General features: G+C 41.3%; 1 protein-coding gene across 1 annotated transcript in view; it reads left to right on the top strand.

Moving 5' to 3' along the window:
* Positions 1-24,178, top strand: part of LOC123728636 (voltage-gated potassium channel subunit beta-2-like) — a 62,794-nt gene extending 38,616 nt beyond the window's left edge. Inside the window, exons 11-14 of the mRNA XM_045700551.1 lie at positions 340-434; positions 1,507-1,627; positions 18,045-18,133; positions 24,089-24,178. Of these exons, the coding sequence (XP_045556507.1) occupies positions 340-434; positions 1,507-1,627; positions 18,045-18,133; positions 24,089-24,178 (395 nt within the window). The remainder of the gene's footprint in view (positions 1-339; positions 435-1,506; positions 1,628-18,044; positions 18,134-24,088) is intronic.
* Positions 24,179-25,383: the final 1,205 nt, after the last annotated feature.

The following is a 25,383-nucleotide window of genomic DNA, read 5'->3' as shown; positions in this document are numbered from 1 at the left end:
ACAGTAGTGAATGCATACATTTCATACATTTTTTTCTCCGTACTGGTCCCCCGTGGGAATCGAACCCATAACCCTGGTGTTGCAAACACCATGCTCTACCAACTGAGCCACACGGGACCAAAAAGTTACACATTGCAGCCTTAATCCCAGGTGTAGGAGTGATGACGTGGTCTGATATCTGGGTTACAGCCTTTAGTAACTATCTGTTCCCAGGTGTAGGAGTGATGACGTGGTCTGATATCTGGGTTACAGCCTTTAGTAACTACCTGTTCCCAGGTGTAGGAGTGATGACGTGGTCTGATATCTGGGTTACAGCCTTTAGTAACTACCTGTTCCCAGGTGTAGGAGTGATGACGTGGTCCCCTCTAGCTGGGGGTCTGATATCTGGGAAATACAACGACGGAATTCCTGAAGACTCTAGAGCTGCCATGAAGGTACACACACACACACACACACACACACACACACACACACACACACACACACACACACACACACACACACACACACACACAACCGCGCACGTACCAACACACACAGTTTCTTATTTTTTACAAATATGTTTTTAAGCTATTTTAAGATTTCTGGAACAGATCGATCAATCAGTCAAATGTATTTATAAAGCCCTTCTTACATCGGCTGATGTCTCAAAGTGTTGTACAGAAACCCAGCCTAAAACCCCCAAACAGCAAGCAATGCAGGTGTAGAAGCACGGTGGCTAGGAAAAACTCCCTAGAAAGGCCAAAACCTAGGAAGAAACCTAGAGAGGAACCAGGCTATGAGGGGTGGCCAGTCCTCTACTGGCTGTGCCGGGTGGAGATTAGAAACCTAGAGAGGAACCAGGCTATGAGGGGTGGCCAGTCCTCTTCTGGCTGTGCCAGGTGGAGATTATAACAGAACATGGCCAAGATGTTCAAATGTTCATAAATGACCAGCAGGGTCAAATAATAATAATCACAGTGGTTGTCGAGGGTGCAACAGGTCAGCACCTCAGGAGTAAATGTCAGTTGGCTTTTCATAGCCGATCATTCAGAGGATCTCTACCGCTCCTGCTGTCTCTAGAGAGTTGAAAACAGCAGGTCTGGGACAGGTAGCACGTCCGGTGAACGGGTCAGGGTTCCATAGCCGCAGGCAGAACAGTTGAAACTGGAGCAGCAGCACGACCAGGTGAACTGGGGACAGCAAGGAGTCATCAGGCCAGGTAGTCCTGAGGCATGGTCCTAGGGCTCAGGTCCTCCGAGAGAGAGAGAGAATAAAGGGAGCTGGAGGCTGTATTATTACCACTAGAGGTTTCATATAAATAAACCTGCAGTAGAATTAATCCATTCTCTGAGACAACACCAATATGGCTACCCATTACCAGACATCAATAAGTGCAGTTATACAAACTATGTGTGTGTGTGTGTGTGTGTGTGTGTGTGTGTGTGTGTGTGTGTGTGTGTGTGTGTGTGTCTGTGTGTGTGTGTGTGTGTGTGTGTGTGTGTGCGTGCGTGTGTGTGTTTGCAGGGCTATGTGTGGATGAAGGATCGAATATTCAGTGAGGAGGGACAGAAACAGCTGGCCAAGATCAAAGAGCTCCACCCTCTGGCTGACCGGATGAACTGCACCCTAGCTCAACTCGCTATAGGTAGGCTGTTACGGTGTGTGTCTCTGTATTTGGGTGTGTTAGTGCTGAGCGATTCACAGAAAACGTTGTAATTATTTGAATTCCATAGTGTTTTTCTTTCTTTCTGTGAGCGCATTGCACAGTTTCTCTAGAGATAAATCAGATCTAACTGCGTAATGTATTAGCTCTGACAGGGCAATAATACACAACATATACCCAGTACACACATATACATATACCCAGTACACACATATACATATACCCAGTACACACATATACATATACCCAGTACACACATATACATATACCCAGTACACACATATACATATACACAACATATACCCAGTACACACATATACATATACCCAGTACACACATATACATATACACAACATATACCCAGTACACACATATACATACACCCAGTACACACATATACACAACATATACCCAATACACACATATACATATACCCAGTACACACATATACATATACACAACATATACCCAATACACACATATACATACACCCAATACACACATATACATATACACAACATATACCCAGTACACACATATACATAAACCCAGTACACACATATACACAACATATACCCAATACACACATATACATATACACAACATATACCCAATACACACATATACATATACCCAGTACACACACATACACAACATATACCCAATACACACATATACACAACATACACCCAATACACACATATACATATACACAACATATACCCAATACACACATATACATATACCCAGTACACACATATACATATACCCAGTACACACATATACATATACCCAGTACACACATATACATATACCCAGTACACACATATACATAACATATACCCAATACACACATATACATATACACAACATATACCCAATACACACATATACATATACACAACATATACCCAGTACACACATATACATATACACAACATATACCCAATACACACATATACACAACATATACCCAGTACACACATATACACAACATATACCCAATACACACATATACATATACACAACATATACCCAATACACACATATACATATACCCAGTACACACATATACATATACCCAGTACACACATATACATATACCCAGTACACACATATACACAACATATACCCAGTACACACATATACATATACCCAGTACACACATATACATATACCCAGTACACACATATACATATACCCAGTACACACATATACACATACCCAATACACACATATACATATACCCAGTACACACATATACATATACCCAGTACACACATATACATATACCCAGTACACACATATACACAACATACACCCAATACACACATATACATATACACAACATATACCCAATACACACATATACACAACATATACCCAATACACACATATACACAACATATACCCAATACAAACATATACATATACCCAGTACACACATATACATATACCCAGTACACACATATACATACACCCAATACACACATATACATAACATATACCCAATACACACATATACATATACCCAGTACACACATATACATATACCCAGTACACACACATACATAACATATACCCAATACACACATATACATATACACAACATATACCCAGTACACACATAAACATATACCCAGTACACACATATACACAACATACACATATACATATACACAACATATACCCAATACACACATATACATATACCCAGTACACACATATACATATACCCAATACACACATATACATACACCCAATACACACATATACATAACATATACCCAATACACACATATACATATACCCAGTACACACATATACATATACCCAGTACACACATATACATAACATATACCCAATACACACATATACATATACACAACATATACCCAGTACACACATAAACATATACCCAGTACACACATATACACAACATACACATATACATATACACAACATATACCCAATACACACATATACATATACCCAGTACACACATATACATATACCCAATACACACATATACATATACCCAATACACACATATACATATACCCAATACACACATATACACATACCCAGTACACACATATACACATACCCAATACACACATATACATATACCCAGTACACACATATACATATACCCAATACACACATATACACAACATATACCCAGTACACACATATACATATACACAACATACACATATACATATACACAACATATACCCAATACACACATATACATATACCCTGTACACACATATACATATACCCCGTACACACATATACACATACCCAGTACACACATATACATATACACAACATATACCCAATACACACATATACACAACATATACCCAGTACACACATATACATATACCCAGTACACACATATACATATACCCAGTACACACATATACACAACATATACCCAGTACACACATATACATATACCCAGTACATACATATACACAACATATACCCAGTACACACATATACATATACCCAGTACACACATATACATATACCCAATACACACATATACATATACCCAATACACACATATACATATACCCAATACACACATATACACATACCCAGTACACACATATACACATACCCAATACACACATATACATATACCCAGTACACACATATACATATACCCAATACACACATATACACAACATATACCCAGTACACACATATACATATACACAACATATACCCAATACACACATAAACATATACCCAGTACACACATATACACAACATATACCCAATACACACATATACATATACACAACATATACCCAATACACACATATACATATACCCAGTACACACATATACACAACATATACCCAGTACACACAAATCTAGTAAAGGAATGGAATTAAGAATATATAAATATATGGATGAGCATTGTCAGAGCAGCATAGACTAAGATACAGTAGAATAGTATAGGATACAGTATAAACATATGAGATGAGTAATACAAGTCTATGTATGTAGGCAGCAGCCTCTATATGCTAGGGATGGCTATTTAACAGTCTGATGGCCTTGAGATTGAAAAACAGCTTCTGTCTTCCGGTCTCAGCTTTGATGCACCTGTACTGACCTCGCCTTCTGGATGATAGCGGGGTGAACAGGCAGTGGCTCGGGTGGTTGTTGTCCTTGATGATCTTTTTGGCCTTCTTGTGACATCGGGTGGTGTAGGTGTCCTGGAGGGCAGGTAGTTTGCCCCCGGTGATGTGCACCACCCTTTGGAGAGCCTTACGGTTGTGGGCGGAGCAGTTGCCGTACCAGGCGGTGATACAGCCCGACAGGATGCTCGCGATTGTGCATCTGTAAAAGTTTGTGAGTGTTTTAGGTGACAAGTCACATTTCTTCAGCCTCCTGAGGTTGAAGAGGCGCTGTAGCACCCTTGTTGAGGATCAGCTAAGTGGAGGTGTTGTTTCCTACCTTCACCACCTGGGGGGAGGCCCGTCAGGAAGTCCAAGACCCAGTTGCACAGGGCGGGGTTCAGTCCCAGGGCCTCAAGCTCAATGATAAGCTTGGAGGGTACTATGGTGTTGAACGCTGAACTATAGTCAATGAAAGGCATTCTTACATATGTATTCCCCTTGTCTAGATGGAATAGGGCAGTGTGCAGTGGAACTATTGGGGTAGTAAGCAAATTGAAGTGGGTCTAGGGTGACAGGTATGGTAGAGGTGATATGATCCTTGACTAGCCTCTCAAAGAACTTCATGATGACGGAGGTGAGTGCTACGGGGCGATAGTCATTTAGTTCAGTTACCTTTAGCTTTCTTGTGAGAAACAGGAACAATGGTGGCCATCTTGAAGCATGTGGGGACAGCGGGCTGGGATAGGGAGAGATTGAATATGTCCGTAGACACACCGGCCAGCTGGTCTGTGCATGCTCTGAGGACGCGGCTAGGGATGCCGTCTGGGCCGACAGTCTTGCGAGGGTTAACACGTTTAAATGTCTTACTCACATGCCATGGTCTCCAGCCAGCCCAACCACTCACTGGACCCCTATGATCACTCGGCTACGCATGCCTCTCCCTATTATCAATATGCCTTGTCCATTACTGTCCTGGTTAGTGATTCCTGTCTTATTTCACTGTAGAGCCTCTAGCCCTGCTCAATATGCCTTAACCAACCATGTTGTTCCACCTCCTACATATGCGATGACATCACCTGGTTTAAACGTCTCTAGAGACTATAGCTCTCTCATCATTACTCAATGCCTAGGTTGACCTCCAATTTACTCACATCCTACCATACCTTAGTCTGTACATTATGCCCTGAATCTATTCTATTGCGCCCAGAAACCTGCTCCTTTTACTCTCTGTTCCGAACGTACTAGACGACCAGTTCTGATAGCCTTTAGCCTTTAGCCGTACCCTTATCCTACTCCTCCTCTGTTCCTCTGGTGATGTAGAGGTTAACCCAGGCCCTGCAGCCCACAGCACCACTCCCATTCCCCAGGTTCTTATAGCCTTTAGCCGTACCCTTATCCTACTCCTCCTCTGGTGATGTAGAGGTTAATCCAGGCCCTGCAGCCCCCAGCACCACTCCCATTCCCCAAGTTCTTATAGCCTTTAGCCGTACCCTTATCCTACTCCTCCTCTGTTCCTCTGGTGATGTAGAGGTTAACCTCTATGGGCTAGGTGGGACGCTTGCGTCCCACCTACTCAACAGCCAGTGGAATCCCGTGGCGCGATATTCAAATACCTTAGAAATGCTATTACTTCAATTTCTCAAACATATGACTATTTTACATCATTTTAAAGACAAGACTCTCGTTAATCTAACCACACTGTCCGATTTCAAAAAGGCTTTACAACGAAAGCAAAACATTAGATTATGTCAGCACAGTACCCAGCCAGAAATAATCAGACACCCATTTTTCAAGCTAGCATATAATGTCACAAAAACCAAAACCACAGCTAAATGCAGCACTAACCTTTGATGATCTTCATCAGATGACACTCCTAGGACATTATGTTATACAATACATGCATGTTTTGTTCAATCAAGTTCATATTTATATCAAAAACCAGCTTTTTACATTAGCATGTGACTAGCATGTGACTAGCATTCCCACCGAACACTTCAGGTGAATTTACTAAATTACTCACGATAAACGTTCACAAAAAAAAACAGAACAATTATTTTAAGAATTATAGATACAGAACTCCTTTATGCAATCGCTATGTCCGATTTTAAAATAGCTTTTCGGTGAAAGCACATTTTGCAATATTCTGAGTAGATAGCCCGGCCATCACAGGCTAGCTATTTTGACACCCACCAAGTTTGGCCCTCACCAAACTCAGAATTACTATTAGAAAAATTGGATTACCTTTGCTGTTCTTCGTCAGAATGCACTCCCAGGACTTCTACTTCAATAACAAATGTTGGTTTGGTTCCAAATAATCCATAGTTATATCCAAATAGCGGCGTTTTGTTCGTGCGTTCAAGACACTATCCGAAGGGTAAAGAAGGGTGACGCGCCCGACGCGTTTCGTGACAAAAAAATTCTAAATATTCCATTACCGTACTTCGAAGCATGTCAAACGCTGTTTAAAATCCATTTTTATGCGATTTTTCTCGTTAAAAAGCGATAATATTCCGACCAGGAAACCCTGTTTTCGTTCAAAGACGAAAGAATAAAAACATTGTGTCGCCTCGTGCACGCGCCCCAGTCTCATTGTTCTCAGATCGACCACTATCCAAATGCGCTACTGTTTTTCAGCCTGGGCCTGCAAAGGCATCATTCACCGTTCTGCCGCCTTCTGAGAGCCTATGGGAGCGTTAGAAAATGTGACGTTATGCCAGAGATCCCCTGTTTTGGTTAGAGATGATCAAGAAGGCCAAGAAATAGTCAGAGAGAGCGCTTCCTGTTTGGAATCTTCTCAGGTTTTGGCCTGCCAAAAGAGTTCTGTTATACTCACAGACACCATTCAAACAGTTTTAGAAACTTTAGGGTGTTTTCTATCCAAATAAAACAATTATATGCATATTCTAGTTACTGGGCAAGAGTAGTAACCAGATTAAATCGGGTACTTTTTTTATCCGGCCATGCAAATACTGCCCCCTATCCCCAACAGGTTAATCCAGGCCCTGCAGTGCCTAGCTCCACTCCTACTCCCCAGGTGCTCTCATTTGTTGACTTCTGTAACCGTAAAAGCCTTGGTTTCATGCATGTTAACATTAGAAGCCTACTTCCTAAGTTTGTTTTATACACTGCTTTAGCACACTCTGCCAACCCTGATGTCCTAGCCGTGTCTGAATCCTGGTTTAGGAAAACCACCAAAAAACCCAAAATGTCCATCCCTACAGCATCTTCCGACAAGATAGAACTGCCAAAGGGGGCGGTGTCGCAATTTACTGCAGAGATAGCCTGCAGAGTTCTGTCTTACTATCCAGGTCTGTACCCAAACAATTCAAGCTTCTACTTTTAAAAATCCATCTTTCCAGAAACAAGTCTCTCACCGTTGCCGCCTGCTATAGACCCCTCTTTGCCCCCAGCTGTGCCCTGGACACCATATGTGAACTGATTGCCCCCCATCTATCTTCAGAGCTCGTGCTACTAGGTGACCTAAACTGGGACATGCTTAACACCCCGGCCATCCTACAATCTAAGCTTGATGCCCTCAATCTCACACAAATGATCAATGAACCTACCAGGTACAACCCCAAATCCGTAAACACGGGCACCCTCATAGATATCATCCTAACTAACTCGCCCTCCAAATACACCTCTGCTGTTTTTCAACGACCTTAGAAAGGCAGGGTAGGATGGATATAGGTCTGTAGCAGTTTGGGTCTAGAGTGTCTCCCCCTTTGAAGAGGGGGATGACCGCGGCAGCTTTCCAATCTTTGGGGATCTCAGACGATACAAAAGAGAGGTTGAACAGGCTAGTAATAGGGGTTGCAACAATTTCGGCAGATAATTTTAGAAAGAGAGTGTCCAGATTGTCTAGCCCAGCTGATTTGTAGGGGTCCAGATTTCGCAGCTCTTTCAGAACATCAGCTATCTGGATTTGGGTGAAGGAGAAATGGTGGGGGCTTGGGCGAGTTGCCGGGGGGAGTGCAGAGCTGTTGCCCGGAGTAGGGGTAGCCAGGTGGAAAGCATGGCCAGCCGTAGAAAAATGCTTATTGAAATGATCAATTATAGTGGATTTACCGGTGGTGACAGTGTTTCCTAGCCTCAGTGCAGTGGGCAGCTGGGAGGAGGTGCTCTTATTCTCCCAGGACTTTACAGTGTCCCAAAACTTTTGGAGTTTGTGTTACAGGATGAACATTTCTGTTGAAAAAGGAAAAAGCTAGCCTTTGTTTTCCTAACTGCCTGTGTATATTGGTTCCTAACTTCCCTGAAAAGTTGCATATCACGGGGGCTATTCAATGCTAATGCAGTACGCCACAGGATGTTTTTGTGCTGGTCAAGGGCAGTCAGGTCTGGAGAGAACCAAGGGCTATATCTGTTCCAGGTTCTACAGTTTTTGAAAGGGGCATGCTTATTTAAGATGGTGAGGAAAGCACTTTTAAAGAATAACCAGGCATCTTCTACTGACGGGATGAGGTCAATATCCTTCCAGGATACCCGGGCCAGGTCGATTAGAAAGGCCTGCTCGCTGAAGTGTTTCAGGGAGCGTTTGACAGTGATGAGGGGTGGTCGTTTGACCGCGGACCGATTACGCACACAGGCAATGAGGCAGTGATCGCTGAGATCCTGGTTGAAGACAGATGTGTATTTAGAGGACAGGATGATCTCTAAGAGTGATAGTGTGATAGTGATAGTGAGATAGTGTGATAGTGTGGTCTAAGAGGGATAGTGTGATAGTGTGGTAGTGTGGTCTAAGAGGGATAGTGTGATAGTGAGATAGTGTGGTCTAAGAGGGATAGTGTGATAGTGAGAGAGTGTGGTCTAAGAGGGATAGTGAGATAGTGTGATAGTGTGGTCTAAGAGGGATAGTGAGATAGTGTGATAGTGTGGTCTAAGAGGGATAGTGAGATAGTGTGATAGTGTGGTCTAAGAGGGATAGTGGGATAGTGAGATAGTGTGGTCTAAGAGGGATAGTGTGATAGTGTGGTCTAAGAGGGATAGTGAGATAGTGTGATAGTGTGGTCTAAGAGGGATAGTGAGATAGTGGGATAGTGTGGTCTAAGAGGGATAGTGAGATAGTGTGGTCTAAGAGGGATAGTGTGATAGTGAGATAGTGTGGTCTAAGAGGGATAGTGAGATAGTGTGGTGTAAGAGGGATAGAGGGATAGTGAGATAGTGGGATAGTGTGGTCTAAGAGGGATAGTGAGATAGTGTGATAGTGAGATAGTGTGGTCTAAGAGGGATAGTGTGATAGTGTGATAGTGAGATAGTGTGGTCTTAGAGGGATAGTGAGATAGTGTGGTCTAAGAGGGATAGTGAGATAGTGTGATAGTGAGAGTGTGGTCTAAGAGGGATAGTGTGGTAGTGAGATAGTGAGATAGTGTGGTCTAAGAGGGATAGTGAGATAGTGAGAGAGTGTGGTCTAAGATGGATAGTGTGATAGTGTGATAGTGAGATAGTGTGGTCTAAGAGGGATAGTGTGATAGTGTGGTCTAAGAGGGATAGTGTGATAGTGAGAGAGTGTGGTCTAAGATGGATAGTGTGATAGTGTGATAGTGAGATAGTGTGGTCTAAGAGGGATAGTGTGATAGTGTGATAGTGAGAGAGGGATAGTGAGATAGAGGGATAGTGTGATAGTGTGGTCTAAGAGGGATAGTGAGATAGTGAGAGTGTGATAGTGAGATAGTGTGGTCTAAGAGGGATAGTGGGATAGTGAGATAGAGGGATAGTGTGATAGTGAGATAGTGAGATAGTGTGGTGTAAGAGGGATAGTGTGATAGTGTGATAGAGAGATAGTGTGATAGTGAGAGTGTGGTCTAAGAGGGATAGTGTGATAGAGGGATAGTGTGATTGTGTGATTGTGTGATAGTGTGATAGTGTGGTCTAAGAGGGATAGTGTGATAGTGTGGTCTAAGAGGGATAGTGTGATAGAGGGATAGTGTGATTGTGTGGTCTAAGAGGGATAGTGAGATAGTGAGATAGTGTGATAGAGAGATAGTGTGGTCTAAGAGGGATAGTGTGATAGAGGGATAGTGTGATAGTGTGATAGTGTGATAGTGTGGTCTAAGAGGGATAGTGTGATAGAGGGATAGTGTGATTGTGTGATAGTGTGGTCTAAGAGGGATAGTAAGATAGAGAGATAGTGTGGTCTAAGAGGGATAGTGTGATAGAGGGATAGTGTGATAGTGTGATAGTGTGATAGTGTGGTCTAAGAGGGATAGTGTGATAGTGTGATTGTGTGATAGTGTGGTCTAAGAGGGATAGTGAGATAGTGAGATAGTGTGATCTAAGAGGGATACTGTGATAGAGGGATAGTGTGATAGTGTGATAGTGTGATAGTGTGGTCTAAGAGGGATAGTGTGATAGTGAGATAGAGGGATAGTGTGATAGTGTGATAGTGAGATAGTGGGATAGTGTGATAGTGTGATAGAGGGATAGTGAGATAGTGTGATAGAGAGATAGTGTGGTCTAAGAGGGATAGTGTGATAGAGAGATAGTGTGGTCTAAGAGGGATAGTGTGATAGTGAGAGAGTGTGGTCTAAGAGGGATAGTGTGATAGTGTGGTCTAAGAGGGATAGTGTGAAAGTGAGATAGAGGATAGTTGATATTATAATAGTGAATTGTGTGGTCTAAGAGGGATAGTGTGATAGTGAGAGAGTGTGGTCTAAGATGGATAGTGTGATAGTGTGATAGTGAGATAGTGTGGTCTAAGAGGGATAGTGAGATAGTGTGATAGTGAGAGTGTGGTCTAAGAGGGATAGTGTGGTAGTGAGATAGTGAGATAGTGTGGTCTAAGAGGGATAGTGAGATAGTGAGAGAGTGTGGTCTAAGATGGATAGTGTGATAGTGTGATAGTGAGATAGTGTGGTCTAAGAGGGATAGTGTGATAGTGTGGTCTAAGAGGGATAGTGTGATAGTGAGAGAGTGTGGTCTAAGATGGATAGTGTGATAGTGTGATAGTGAGATAGTGTGGTCTAAGAGGGATAGTGTGATAGTGTGATAGTGAGAGAGGGATAGTGAGATAGAGGGATAGTGTGATAGTGTGGTCTAAGAGGGATAGTGAGATAGTGAGAGTGTGATAGTGAGATAGTGTGGTCTAAGAGGGATAGTGGGATAGTGAGATAGAGGGATAGTGTGATAGTGAGATAGTGAGATAGTGTGGTGTAAGAGGGATAGTGTGATAGTGTGATAGAGAGATAGTGTGATAGTGAGAGTGTGGTCTAAGAGGGATAGTGTGATAGAGGGATAGTGTGATTGTGTGATTGTGTGATAGTGTGATAGTGTGGTCTAAGAGGGATAGTGTGATAGTGTGGTCTAAGAGGGATAGTGTGATAGAGGGATAGTGTGATTGTGTGGTCTAAGAGGGATAGTGAGATAGTGAGATAGTGTGATAGAGAGATAGTGTGGTCTAAGAGGGATAGTGTGATAGAGGGATAGTGTGATAGTGTGATAGTGTGGTCTAAGAGGGATAGTGTGATAGAGGGATAGTGTGATTGTGTGATAGTGTGGTCTAAGAGGGATAGTAAGATAGAGAGATAGTGTGGTCTAAGAGGGATAGTGTGATAGAGGGATAGTGTGATAGTGTGATAGTGTGATAGTGTGGTCTAAGAGGGATAGTGTGATAGTGTGATTGTGTGATAGTGTGGTCTAAGAGGGATAGTGAGATAGTGAGATAGTGTGATCTAAGAGGGATACTGTGATAGAGGGATAGTGTGATAGTGTGATAGTGTGGTCTAAGAGGGATAGTGTGATAGTGAGATAGAGGGATAGTGTGATAGTGTGATAGTGAGATAGTGGGATAGTGTGATAGTGTGATAGAGGGATAGTGAGATAGTGTGATAGAGAGATAGTGTGGTCTAAGAGGGATAGTGTGATAGAGAGATAGTGTGGTCTAAGAGGGATAGTGTGATAGTGAGAGAGTGTGGTCTAAGAGGGATAGTGTGATAGTGTGGTCTAAGAGGGATAGTGTGAAAGTGTGGTCTAAGAGGGATAGTGTGATAGTGAGAGAGTGTGGTCTAAGATGGATAGTGTGATAGTGTGATAGTGAGATAGTGTGGTCTAAGAGGGATAGTGAGATAGTGTGATAGTGAGATAGTGTGGTCTAAGAGGGATAGTGTGATAGTGTGATAGTGAGATAGTGTGGTCTAAGAGGGATAGTGAGATAGTGTGATAGTGTGGTCTAAGAGGGATAGTGAGATAGTGAGATAGTGTGGGCTAAGAGGGATAGTGAGATAGTGTGGTCTAAGAGGGATAGTGTGATAGTGAGATAGTGAGATAGTGTGGTCTAAGAGGGATAGTGAGATAGTGTGATAGTGAGATAGTGTGGTCTAAGAGGGATAGTGAGATAGTGTGGTCTAAGCGGGATAGTGTGATAGTGAGATAGTGTGGTCTAAGAGGGATAGTGTGATAGTGTGATAGTGAGATAGTGTGGTCTAAGAGGGATAGTGAGATAGTGTGGTCTAAGAGGGATAGTGAGATAGTGAGATAGTGTGGTGTAAGAGGGATAGTGAGATAGTGTGGTCTAAGAGGGATAGTGAGATAGAGGGATAGTGTGGTCTAAGACGGATAGTGAGATAGTGTGATAGTAAGATAGTGTGGTCTAAGAGGGATAGTGTGATAGTGTGATAGTGAGATAGTGTGGTCTAAGAGGGATAGAGGGATAGTGAGATAGTGTGATAGTGTGGTCTAAGAGGGATAGTGAGATAGTGTGATAGTGAGAGTGTGGTCTAAGAGGGATAGTGTGGTAGTGAGATAGTGTGGTCTAAGAGGGATAGTGTGATAGAGGGATAGTGTGATAGTGAGATAGTGTGGTCTAAGAGGGATAGTGTGATAGTGTGATAGTGAGATAGTGAGAGAGGGATAGTGAGATAGTGAGATAGAGGGATAGTGTGATAGTGTGATATTGTGATAGTGTGGTCTAAGAGGGATAGTGAGATAGTGAGATAGTGTGATAGTGTGGTCTAAGAGGGATAGTGGGATAGTGAGATAGAGGGATAGTGTGATAGTGAGATAGTGTGGTGTAAGAGGGATAGTGTGATAGTGTGATAGTGTGATAGTGAGAGTGTGGTCTAAGAGGGATAGTGTGATAGAGGGATTGTGTGATAGTGTGGTCTAAGAGTGATAGTGAGATAGTGAGAGTGTGATAGAGAGATAGTGTGGTCTAAGAGGGATAGTGTGATAGAGGGATAGTGTGATAGTGTGGTCTAAGAGGGATAGTGTGATAGTGTGATAGTGAGATTGTGTGATAGTGTGATAGTGAGGGATAGTGTGGTAGTGTGATAGTGTGGTAGTGTGGTCTAAGAGGGATAGTGAGATAGTGTGATAGTGTGGTCTAAGAGGGATAGTGAGATAGTGAGATAGTGTGGGCTAAGAGGGATAGTGAGATAGTGTGGTCTAAGAGGGATAGTGTGATAGTGAGATAGTGAGATAGTGTGGTCTAAGAGGGATAGTGAGATAGTGTGATAGTGAGATAGTGTGGTCTAAGAGGGATAGTGAGATAGTGTGGTCTAAGAGGGATAGTGTGATAGTGAGATAGTGTGGTCTAAGAGGGATAGTGTGATAGTGAGATAGTGTGGTCTAAGAGGGATAGTGAGATAGTGTGGTCTAAGAGGGATAGTGAGATAGTGAGATAGTGTGGTGTAAGAGGGATAGTGAGATAGTGTGGTCTAAGAGGGATAGTGAGATAGAGGGATAGTGTGGTCTAAGACGGATAGTGAGATAGTGTGATAGTGAGATAGTGTGGTCTAAGAGGGATAGTGTGATAGTGTGATAGTGAGATAGTGTGGTCTAAGAGGGATAGAGGGATAGTGAGATAGTGTGATAGTGTGGTCTAAGAGGGATAGTGAGATAGTGTGATAGTGAGAGTGTGGTCTAAGAGGGATAGTGTGGTAGTGAGATAGTGAGATAGTGTGGTCTAAGAGGGATAGTGAGATAGTGAGAGAGTGTGGTCTAAGATGGATAGTGTGATAGTGTGATAGTGAGATAGTGTGGTCTAAGAGGGATAGTGTGATAGTGTGGTCTAAGAGGGATAGTGTGATAGTGAGAGAGTGTGGTCTAAGATGGATAGTGTGATAGTGTGATAGTGAGATAGTGTGGTCTAAGAGGGATAGTGTGATAGTGTGATAGTGAGAGAGGGATAGTGAGATAGAGGGATAGTGTGATAGTGTGGTCTAAGAGGGATAGTGAGATAGTGAGAGTGTGATAGTGAGATAGTGTGGTCTAAGAGGGATAGTGGGATAGTGAGATAGAGGGATAGTGTGATAGTGAGATAGTGAGATAGTGTGGTGTAAGAGGGATAGTGTGATAGTGTGATAGAGAGATAGTGTGATAGTGAGAGTGTGGTCTAAGAGGGATAGTGTGATAGAGGGATAGTGTGATTGTGTGATTGTGTGATAGTGTGATAGTGTGGTCTAAGAGGGATAGTGTGATAGTGTGGTCTAAGAGGGATAGTGTGATAGAGGGATAGTGTGATTGTGTGGTCTAAGAGGGATAGTGAGATAGTGAGATAGTGTGATAGAGAGATAGTGTGGTCTAAGAGGGATAGTGTGATAGAGGGATAGTGTGATAGTGTGATAGTGTGGTCTAAGAGGGATAGTGTGATAGAGGGATAGTGTGATTGTGTGATAGTGTGGTCTAAGAGGGATAGTAAGATAGAGAGATAGTGTGGTCTAAGAGGGATAGTGTGATAGAGGGATAGTGTGATAGTGTGATAGTGTGATAGTGTGGTCTAAGAGGGATAGTGTGATAGTGTGATTGTGTGATAGTGTGGTCTAAGAAGGATAGTGAGATAGTGAGATAGTGTGATCTAAGAGGGATACTGTGATAGAGGGATAGTGTGATAGTGTGATAGTGTGGTCTAAGAGGGATAGTGTGATAGTGAGATAGAGGGATAGTGTGATAGTGTGATAGTGAGATAGTGGGATAGTGTGATAGTGTAATAGAGGGATAGTGAGATAGTGTGATAGAGAGATAGTGTGGTCTAAGAGGGATAGTGTGATAGTGAGAGAGTGTGGTCTAAGAGGGATAGTGTGATAGTGTGGTCTAAGAGGGATAGTGTGATAGTGAGAGAGTGTGGTCTAAGATGGATAGTGTGATAGTGTGATAGTGAGATAGTGTGGTCTAAGAGGGATAGTGAGATAGTGTGATAGTGAGATAGTGTGGTCTAAGAGGGATAGTGTGATAGTGTGATAGTGAGATAGTGTGGTCTAAGAGGGATAGTGAGATAGTGTGATAGTGTGGTCTAAGAGGGATAGTGAGATATTGAGATAGTGTGGGCTAAGAGGGATAGTGAGATAGTGTGGTCTAAGAGGGATAGTGTGATAGTGAGATAGTGAGATAGTGTGGTCTAAGAGGGATAGTGAGATAGTGTGATAGTGTGGTAGTGTGATAGTGAGATAGTGAGATAGTGTGGTAGTGTGATAGTGAGATAGTGTGGTCTAAGAGGGATAGTGTGATAGTGTGGTAGTGTGATAGTGAGATAGTGTGATAGTGAGATAGAGGGATAGTGTGATAGTGAGATAGTGAGATAGTGTGGTCTAAGAGGGATAGTGTGATAGTGTGATAGTGTGGTAGTGTGATAGTGAGATAGTGAGATAGTGTGGTAGTGTGATAGTGAGATAGTGTGGTCTAAGAGGGATAGTGTGATAGTGTGGTAGTGTGATAGTGAGATAGTGTGGTCTAAGAGGGATAGTGTGATAGTGTGGTCTAAGAGGGATAGTGAGATAGTGTGGTAGTGTGATAGTGAGATAGTGAGAGAGTGTGGTAGTGTGATAGTGTGATAGTGAGATAGTGTGGTCTAAGAGGGATAGTGTGATAGTGTGGTCTAAGAGGGATAGTGTGGTAGTGTGATAGTGAGATAGTGAGATAGTGAGATAGTGTGGTAGTGTGATAGTGAGATTGTGTGATAGTGAGATAGTGAGATAGTGTGATAGTGTGGTAGTGTGATAGAGGGATAGTGTGATAGTGTGATAGTGTGATAGTGTGGTAGTGTGATAGTGTGATAGTGTGATAGTGAGATAGTGAGATAGTGTGGTAGTGTGATAGTGTGATAGTGTGATAGTGAGATAGAGGGATAGTGTGATAGTGTGGTAGTGTGATAGTGTGATAGTGAGATAGTGAGATAGTGTGATAGTGTGGTAGTGTGATAGTGTGATAGTGTGATAGTGTGATAGTGAGATAGTGAGATAGTGAGATAGTGAGATAGTGTGGTCTAAGAGGGGTAGTGTGGTAGTGTGATAGTGTGATAGTGTGATAGTGTGATAGTGAGATAGTGAGATAGTGAGATAGTGAGATAGTGAGATAGTGAGATAGTGTGGTCTAAGAGGGTCATATCATTTAACTGTTTGTTTTTTAATATTAGGACTCCTTAGGTATCACATTGTTTTATTTGATTATTTATTTGATAAAATATTGAATTTGTCCTTTACTACTATATCCCAGAGATCGCATCGAATAACAATTCATAAACGGAGAAAAGACAGTCAAAAATAAACCATAAGGAATAATATCCACGAGATATAACAAAGCTCAGGAAATATATATATTTTTAACACAGTTTAACCCCTTATTTTTGTTGGCACACAAAACTGCCTCCATAGTTAATTTGTACCTTTAGACGAGTCCCGTGACCCCTGTGGGGGTCGTAGCCCAAACCGTTCGTGGATGTCTCCTGGTCTGACAGCGCTGTAGCGGAAGTGCGAGAGGCGGACGCTGTGGGTTGGAACAACAGATATCTGTAGTTTAAACTGACGGATTTAGACTGGGAATATTTTATTATGTTAGTTATATTGATGCAGCAGTGCGTCAATAGACTCTAGAGGGTTAAATGTTTTATTACAGCATTCAACCCACATAATGCAAAGTGCATTTTGATGTAAAAACAAAAAAAACATTGAACCTAACATCTTTTTTATCATCGCTCAGCACTTGTGGATGTGTGTCTGGGTGAACTGCGTGTAAACTGTATTCAGTTAGTACATTCATCATTCTGGAATTATTATTTAACAAAATAAATATTTTGACAACTGTTAGTCAATTCTCCCTTCATTCTTCTGTCTGTCTGTCTGTCTGTCTGTCTGTCTGTCTGTCTGTCTGTCTGTCTGTCTGTCTGTCTGTCTGTCTGTCTGTCTGTCTGTCTGTCTGTCTGTCTGTCTGTCTGTCTGTCTGTCTGTCTGTCTGTCTGTCTGTCTGTCTGTCTGTCTGTCTGTCTGTCTGTCTGTCTGTCTGTCTGTCTGTCTGTCTGTCTGTCTCTTCTCCTCCCTCTCTCTCCCCAGCCTGGTGTCTGCGTAGTGAGAGGGTCAGCTGTGTTCTCCTGGGGATCACCAACACAGACCAGCTGCAGGAGAACCTGGGCTGCATCAGGGTAAACCAAACCACTCAAATCAAAACAACAGGTGTAGATAGACCTCACAGTGAAATGCTGAATACAACAGGTGTAGAGACCTTACCGTGAAATGCTCTGGAACTTACTCACAAGCCCTTAAGCAACACTGCAGTTCAAGAAAAGTTCAAGAAATAGAGTTAGTAAATCTTTTCTAACTAAACTAAACTAAAAATAAATAAATAAATGAAAGTAACACAATCAAATAACAATAATGAGGCTTTTGTCACCGGTCTTCTAGCCATCGTCGATCCACTTTCCATTTGTTTTGTCTTGTTTTCCTATACACCTGGTTCTCATTTCCCCTCATTACGTGTTGTGTATTTAACCCTCTGTTCCCCCATGTCTTTGTGTGGGATTGTTTTGTTGTAAGTGCTTGTTTACTGGTCCTCGTTGGGGTTTTTGTACCCATATTCTGTTGTATTTTTATGCCGTTGGTTTTTGGATTAAACTGCTCCGGCTATTACCTAGTTCTGCTCTCCTGCGTCTGACTTCCCTGCCACCAGTTACGCACCCCTTTACAGCTATATACAGGGGGTATTACGGTACCTAGTCAATGTGGAGGCTATATACAGGGGGTATTACGGTACCTAGTCAATGTGGAGGCTATATACAGGGGGTATTACGGTACCTAGTCAATGTGGAGGCTATATACAGGGTTTTACGGTACAGAGTCAATGTGGAGGCTATATACAGGGGGTACCGGTACAGAGTCAATGTGGAGGCTATATACAGGGTATTACGGTACCTAGTCAATGTGGAGGCTATATACAGGGTATTACGGTACCTAGTCAATGTGGAGGCTATATACAGGGTGTTACGGTACAGAGTCAATGTGGAGGCTATATACAGTGTATTACGGTACCTAGTCAATGTGGAGGCTATATACAGGGGGTACCGGTACAGAGTCAATGTGGAGACTATATACAGGGGGTACCGGTACAGAGTCAATGTGGAGGCTATATACAGGGGGTATTATGGTACAGAGTCAATGTGGAGGCTATATACAGGGGGTACCGGTACAGAGTCAATGTGGAGGCTATATACAGGGGGTATTACGGTACCTAGTCAATGTGGAGGCTATATACAGGGTATTACGGTACAGAGTCAATGTGGAGGCTATATACAGGGGTATTACGGTACCTAGTCAATGTGGAGGCTATATACAGGGTATTACGGTACCTAGTCAATGTGGAGGCTATATACAGGGTATTACGGTACAGAGTCAATGTGGAGGCTACATACAGGGTATTACGGTACAGAGTCAATGTGGAGGCTATATACAGGGGGTACCGGTACAGAGTCAATGTGGAGGCTATATACAGGGGGTACCGGTACAGAGTCAATGTGGAGGCTATATACAGGGTATTACGGTACAGAGTCAATGTGGAGGCTATATACAGGGGGAACCGGTACAGAGTCAATGTGGAGGCTATATACAGGGGGTACTGGTACAGAGTCAATGTGGAGGCTATATACAGGGGGTACCGGTACAGAGTCAATGTGGAGGCTATATACAGGGGTACCGGTACAGAGTCAATGTGGAGGCTATATACAGGGGGTACCGGTACAGAGTCAATGTGGACGCTATATACAGGGGGTACCGGTACAGAGTCAATGTGGAGGCTATATACAGGGGGTATTACGGTACCTAGTCAATGTGGAGGCTATATACAGGGGGTACCGGTACAGAGTCAATGTGGAGGCTATATACAGGGTGTTACGGTACAGAGTCAATGTGGAGGCTATATACAGGGGGTACCGGTACAGAGTCAATGTGGAGGCTATATACAGGGGTACCGGTACAGAGTCAATGTGGAGGCTATATACAGGGGTACCGGTACAGAGTCAATGTGGAGGCTATATACAGGGGGTATTACGGTACCTAGTCAATGTGGAGGCTATATACAGCGGGTACCGGTACAGAGTCAATGTGGAGGCTATATACAGGGTGTTACGGTACAGAGTCAATGTGGAGGCTATATACAGGGGGTACCGGTACAGAGTCAATGTGGAGACTATATACAGGGGGTACCGGTACAGAGTCAATGTGGAGGCTATATACAGGGGGCACCGGTACAGAGTCAATGTGGAGGCTATATACAGGGGGTACCGGTACAGAGTCAATATGGAGGCTATATACAGGGGGTACCGGTACAGAGTCAATGTGGAGGCTATATACAGGGGGTACCGGTACAGAGTCAATGTGGAGGCAATATACAGGGGGTACCGGTACAGAGTCAATGTGGAGGCTATATACAGGAGGTACCGGTACCTAGTCAATGTGCGGGGTACAGGTTAGTCGAGGTCATTTGTACACGTAGGTAGGAAAAAGAGACTATGCATAGATAATAAACAGCGAGTAGCAGCAGTGTAAAAACAAAGGGAGGGGGGCGTGGCAATGTAAATAATCCGGGTGGTCATTATAAAGATGAGATGTAGTGATGTGCTGTATAGCTGTGCTGTATAGCTGTGCTGTATAGATCTGCTGTATAGATCTGCTGTATAGATCTGCTGTATAGATCTGCTGTATTGTTTTATAGATGTGATGTATGATGTGATGTATAGATTGGTGGTATAGATTTATATATGTGATGTATAGATGTGATGTATAGATGTGATGAAAGATGTATATATGTGATGTATGGATTTGATGTATAGATGTGCTGTATAGATGTGCTGTATAGATGTGCTGTATAGATGTATAGATGTGTTGTATAGATGTGCTGTATAGATGTATAGATGTGATGTATAGATGTGATGTGTAGATGTGAAGTATACATTTGTAGATGTGATGTATAGATGTGATGTGCATATGTGCTGTATAGATTTGATATATACATATATAGACGTGATGTATAGATGTGATGTATAGATATATTGATGTATAGACGTGATGTATAGATGTAGACGAGATGTATAGATGTGATGTATAGATGTGCTGTACAGATGTATAGATGTGCTGTATAGATGTATAGATGTGATGTATAGATGTGATGTGTAGATGTGCTGTATAGATGTGCTGTATAGATGTGCTGTATAGATGTATAGATGTGTTGTATAGATGTGCTGTATAGATGTATAGATGTGCTGTATAGATGTATAGATGTGATGTATAGATGTGATGTGTAGATTTGTAGATGTGATGTATAGATGTGATGTGCATATGTGCTGTATAGATTTGATATATACATGTATAGAAGTGATGTATAGATGTGATGTATAGATATATTGATGTATAGACGTGATGTATAGATGTAGACGAGATGTATAGATGTGATGTATAGATGTGCTGTATAGATGTATAGATGTGCTGTATAGATGTATAGATGTGATGTAAAGATGTGATGTGTAGATGTGCTGTATAGATGTGCTGTATAGATGTGCTGTATAGATGTATAGATGTGTTGTATAGATGTGCTGTATAGATGTATAGATGTGCTGTATAGATGTATAGATGTGATGTATAGATGTGATGTGTAGATTTGTAGATGTGATGTATAGATGTGATGTGCATATGTGCTGTATAGATTTGATATATACATGTATAGACGTGATGTATAGATGTGATGTATAGATGTATAGATGTAGATTTGTGATGTATAGATGTGATGTATAGATGTGATGTATAGATGTAAAGATGTAGATTTGTGATGTATAGATGTGATGTATAGATGTGATGTATAGATGTGGTGTATAGATGTGATGTATAGATGTGATGTATAGATGTAGATGTATAGATGTAGATTTGTGATGTATAGACATATAGATGTGATATATAGATGTGATGTATAGATGTGATGTATAGATGTGGTGTATAGATGTGATGTATAGATGCGGTGTATAGATGTGGTGTATAGATATATAGATGTATAGACATGATGTATACATGTATAGATGTGATGTATACATGTATAGATGTAGATGTATATATGTGATGTATTGACATATAGATGTGATGTATAGATGTATAAATGTGCTGTATAGATGTGATGTATAGACGTGATGTATAGATGTGATGTATACATGTATAGATGTGATGTATAGATGTAGATGTATATATGTGATGTATAGACATATATATGTGATGTATAGATGTACAAATGTGCTATATAGATGTGATGTATAGACGTGATGTATAGATGTGATGTATAGACATAGATGTGATATATAGATGTGATGTATAGATGTGATGTATAGACATAGATGTGATGTATAGACGTGATGTACAGACGTGATGTATAGATGTAGATGTATAGTTGTGATGTATAGATGTGATGTATAGACGTGATGTACAGACGTGATGTATAGATGTGATGTATAGACATAGATGTGATGTATAGAGGTGATGTATAGATGTGATGTATAGACGTGATGTACAGACGTGATGTATAGATGTGATGCAATTATGTGATGTATTGATATATAGATGTGATGTACAGATGTGATGTATAGATGTAGATGTATAGTTATGATGTATAGATGTGATGTATAGACGTGATGTATAGATGTAGATGTATAGTTGTGATGTATAGATGTGACGTATAGATGTGACATATAGATGTGATGTATAGATGTAGATGTATAGTTGTGATGTATAGATGTGATGTATAGTTGTGATGTATAGATGTGATGTATAGATGTAGATGTATAGTTGTAGATGTATAGTTGTGATGTATAGATGTGATGTATAGATGTCTAGATGTGATGTATAGACGTGATGTATAGACGTGATGTATAGTTGTGATGTATAGATGTGATGTATAGATGTGATGTATAGATGTAGATGTATAGTTGTGATGTATAGATGTGATGTATAGATGTCTAGATGTGATGTATAGATGTGATGTATAGATGTCTAGATGTGATGTATAGACGTAATGTATAGACGAGTTGAATAGATTTGATGTATAGATGTGATGTATAGATGCGATATATAGATGTATAGATGTGATGTATAGATGTAGATGTATATATGTGATGTATAGACATATAGATGTGATGTATAGATGTATAAATGTGCTGTATAGATGTGATGTATAGACGTGATGTATAGATGTGATGTATACATGTATAGATGTGATGTATAGATGTAGATGTATATATGTGATGTATAGACATATAGATGTGATGTTTGTAAATCGCTCTGGATAAGAGCGTCTGCCTAATGTAAATGTATAGTTGTGATGTATAAATGTATAGATGTGCTGTATAGATGTCTAGATGTGATGTATAGATGTGATGTATCGATGTGATGTATAGACGTGATGTATAGACGTGATGTATAGATGTGATATATATATGTGATGTATAGACGTGATGTATAGATGTGATGTGATGTATAGATGTGATGTATAGATGTGATGTATAGACATATAGATGTGATGTATAGATGTGATGTATAGATGTGATGTATAGACGTGATGTATAGACGTGATGTATAGATGTATATATGTGATGTATAGATGTGATGTATAGATGTATAGATGTGATGTGTAGATGTATATATGTGATGTATAGATGTGATGTATAGATGTGATGTATAGATGTGATGTATAGATGTATAGATGTGATCTATAGATGTATAGATGTTCTGTATAGACGGGATGTATAGACGTTCTGTATAGATGGGATGTATAGATGGGATGTATAGACGTTCTGTATAGATGGGATGTATAGACGTGATGTATAGATGTATAGATGTTCTGTATAGATGGGATGTATAGACGTGATGTATTGATATATAGATGTGATCTATAGATATATAGATGTGATATATAGATGGGATGTATTGACGTGATGTATAGACGTGATGTATAGATGTTCTGTATGTATGTTCTGTATAGTCCAGTATAGTTTATCTGATGTTATTATTTATGAAGATCACCTCATCCACACTCTCTCTCTCCTTCCCCCATCCACCCTGGTCTCCTTCAGGTCCTCTCCCAGCTTTCCCCTCAGACCGTAGCAGAGATGGACTCACTCTTGGGAAACCAACCCCGACCCAAGAAGGAGGCTCTCGCGTGAAGAGAGATGGAGAGAAGGAGGCTCTCGCGTGAAGAGAGATGGAGAGAAGGAGGCTCTCGCGTGAAGAGAGATGGAGAGAAGGAGGCTCTCGCGTGAAGAGAGATGGAGAGAAGGAGGCTCTCGCGTGAAGAGAGATGGAGAGAAAGCGAGGGAATGAGAGAGATGGAGAGAGCTCATGAAGAGAGATGGAGAGAGGAGGATCTCGGAAGATGAGATTGGAGAGAAGGAGGGTGAAGCTAGATAAGGAGAGAAGGAGGCTCTCGCTCTTTTCGTCAAGGAATGTTTCTATCCACAAGCCCCATCCCCCAGAGTCAATGCAGAGAAGGAGGCTCGCCGCCTTCAGTTGGAAGAGCTTAGATGGAGAGAAGGAGGCTCTGCACGAAGAGAGATGATGAGAGAAGGAGGCACCTCTTTTGGTGAAGAGTTCTACCCTGGGTAAAGAAATGCACAGCGCATTCGGAAAGTATTCAGACCCCTTGACTTTTTTTCCACATTTTGTTACATTACAGCGTTATTCTAAAAATGGATTAAGTTCATGTTTTCCTAATCAACTTACCCCATAATGACATCACAATACCCCATAATGACATCACAATACCCCATAATGACATCACAATACCCCATAATGACATCACAATACCACATAATGACAAAGCAAAAACAGGTTTCTGCACATATACCATTAAAAGTTACAATTATACTCTTTATCTGCACATGTACCCTTAAAAGTTACATTATACTCTTTATCTGCAGATGTACCCTTAAAAGTTACCATTGTACTCTATATCTGCACTTGTACCCGAAAATGTACCATTATACTCTATCAGCACATGTACTCTAAAAGTTACAATTATACTCTTTATCTGCACATGTACCCTTAAGTTACCATTATACACTTTATCTGCACTTCTACCTGTAAAAGTTACCATTATACTCTTTATCTGCACTTGTACCCTAAAATGTACAATTATACTATTTTTCTGCACTTGTACCCTTAAAAGTTACCATTATACTCTATATCTACACATGTACCCTTAAAGGTACAATTATACTCTTTATCTGCACTTGTAGCCTAAAAAGGTACCATTATGCTCTTTATCTGCACATGTACCTGGAAATGTACCATTATACGCTTGATCTGCACTTGTACCCTAAAGGTAACATTATACTCTTTATCTGCACTTGTACCCTAAAAGGTACCATTA

The sequence above is a fragment of the Salmo salar genome, chromosome ssa18, assembly GCF_905237065.1.
Source record: "Salmo salar chromosome ssa18, Ssal_v3.1, whole genome shotgun sequence".
Classification (NCBI taxonomy): Eukaryota; Metazoa; Chordata; class Actinopteri; order Salmoniformes; family Salmonidae; genus Salmo; species Salmo salar.
The sequence above is the reverse complement of the archived record's forward strand: the minus strand, read 5'-3'. Positions and strand labels throughout refer to the sequence as shown.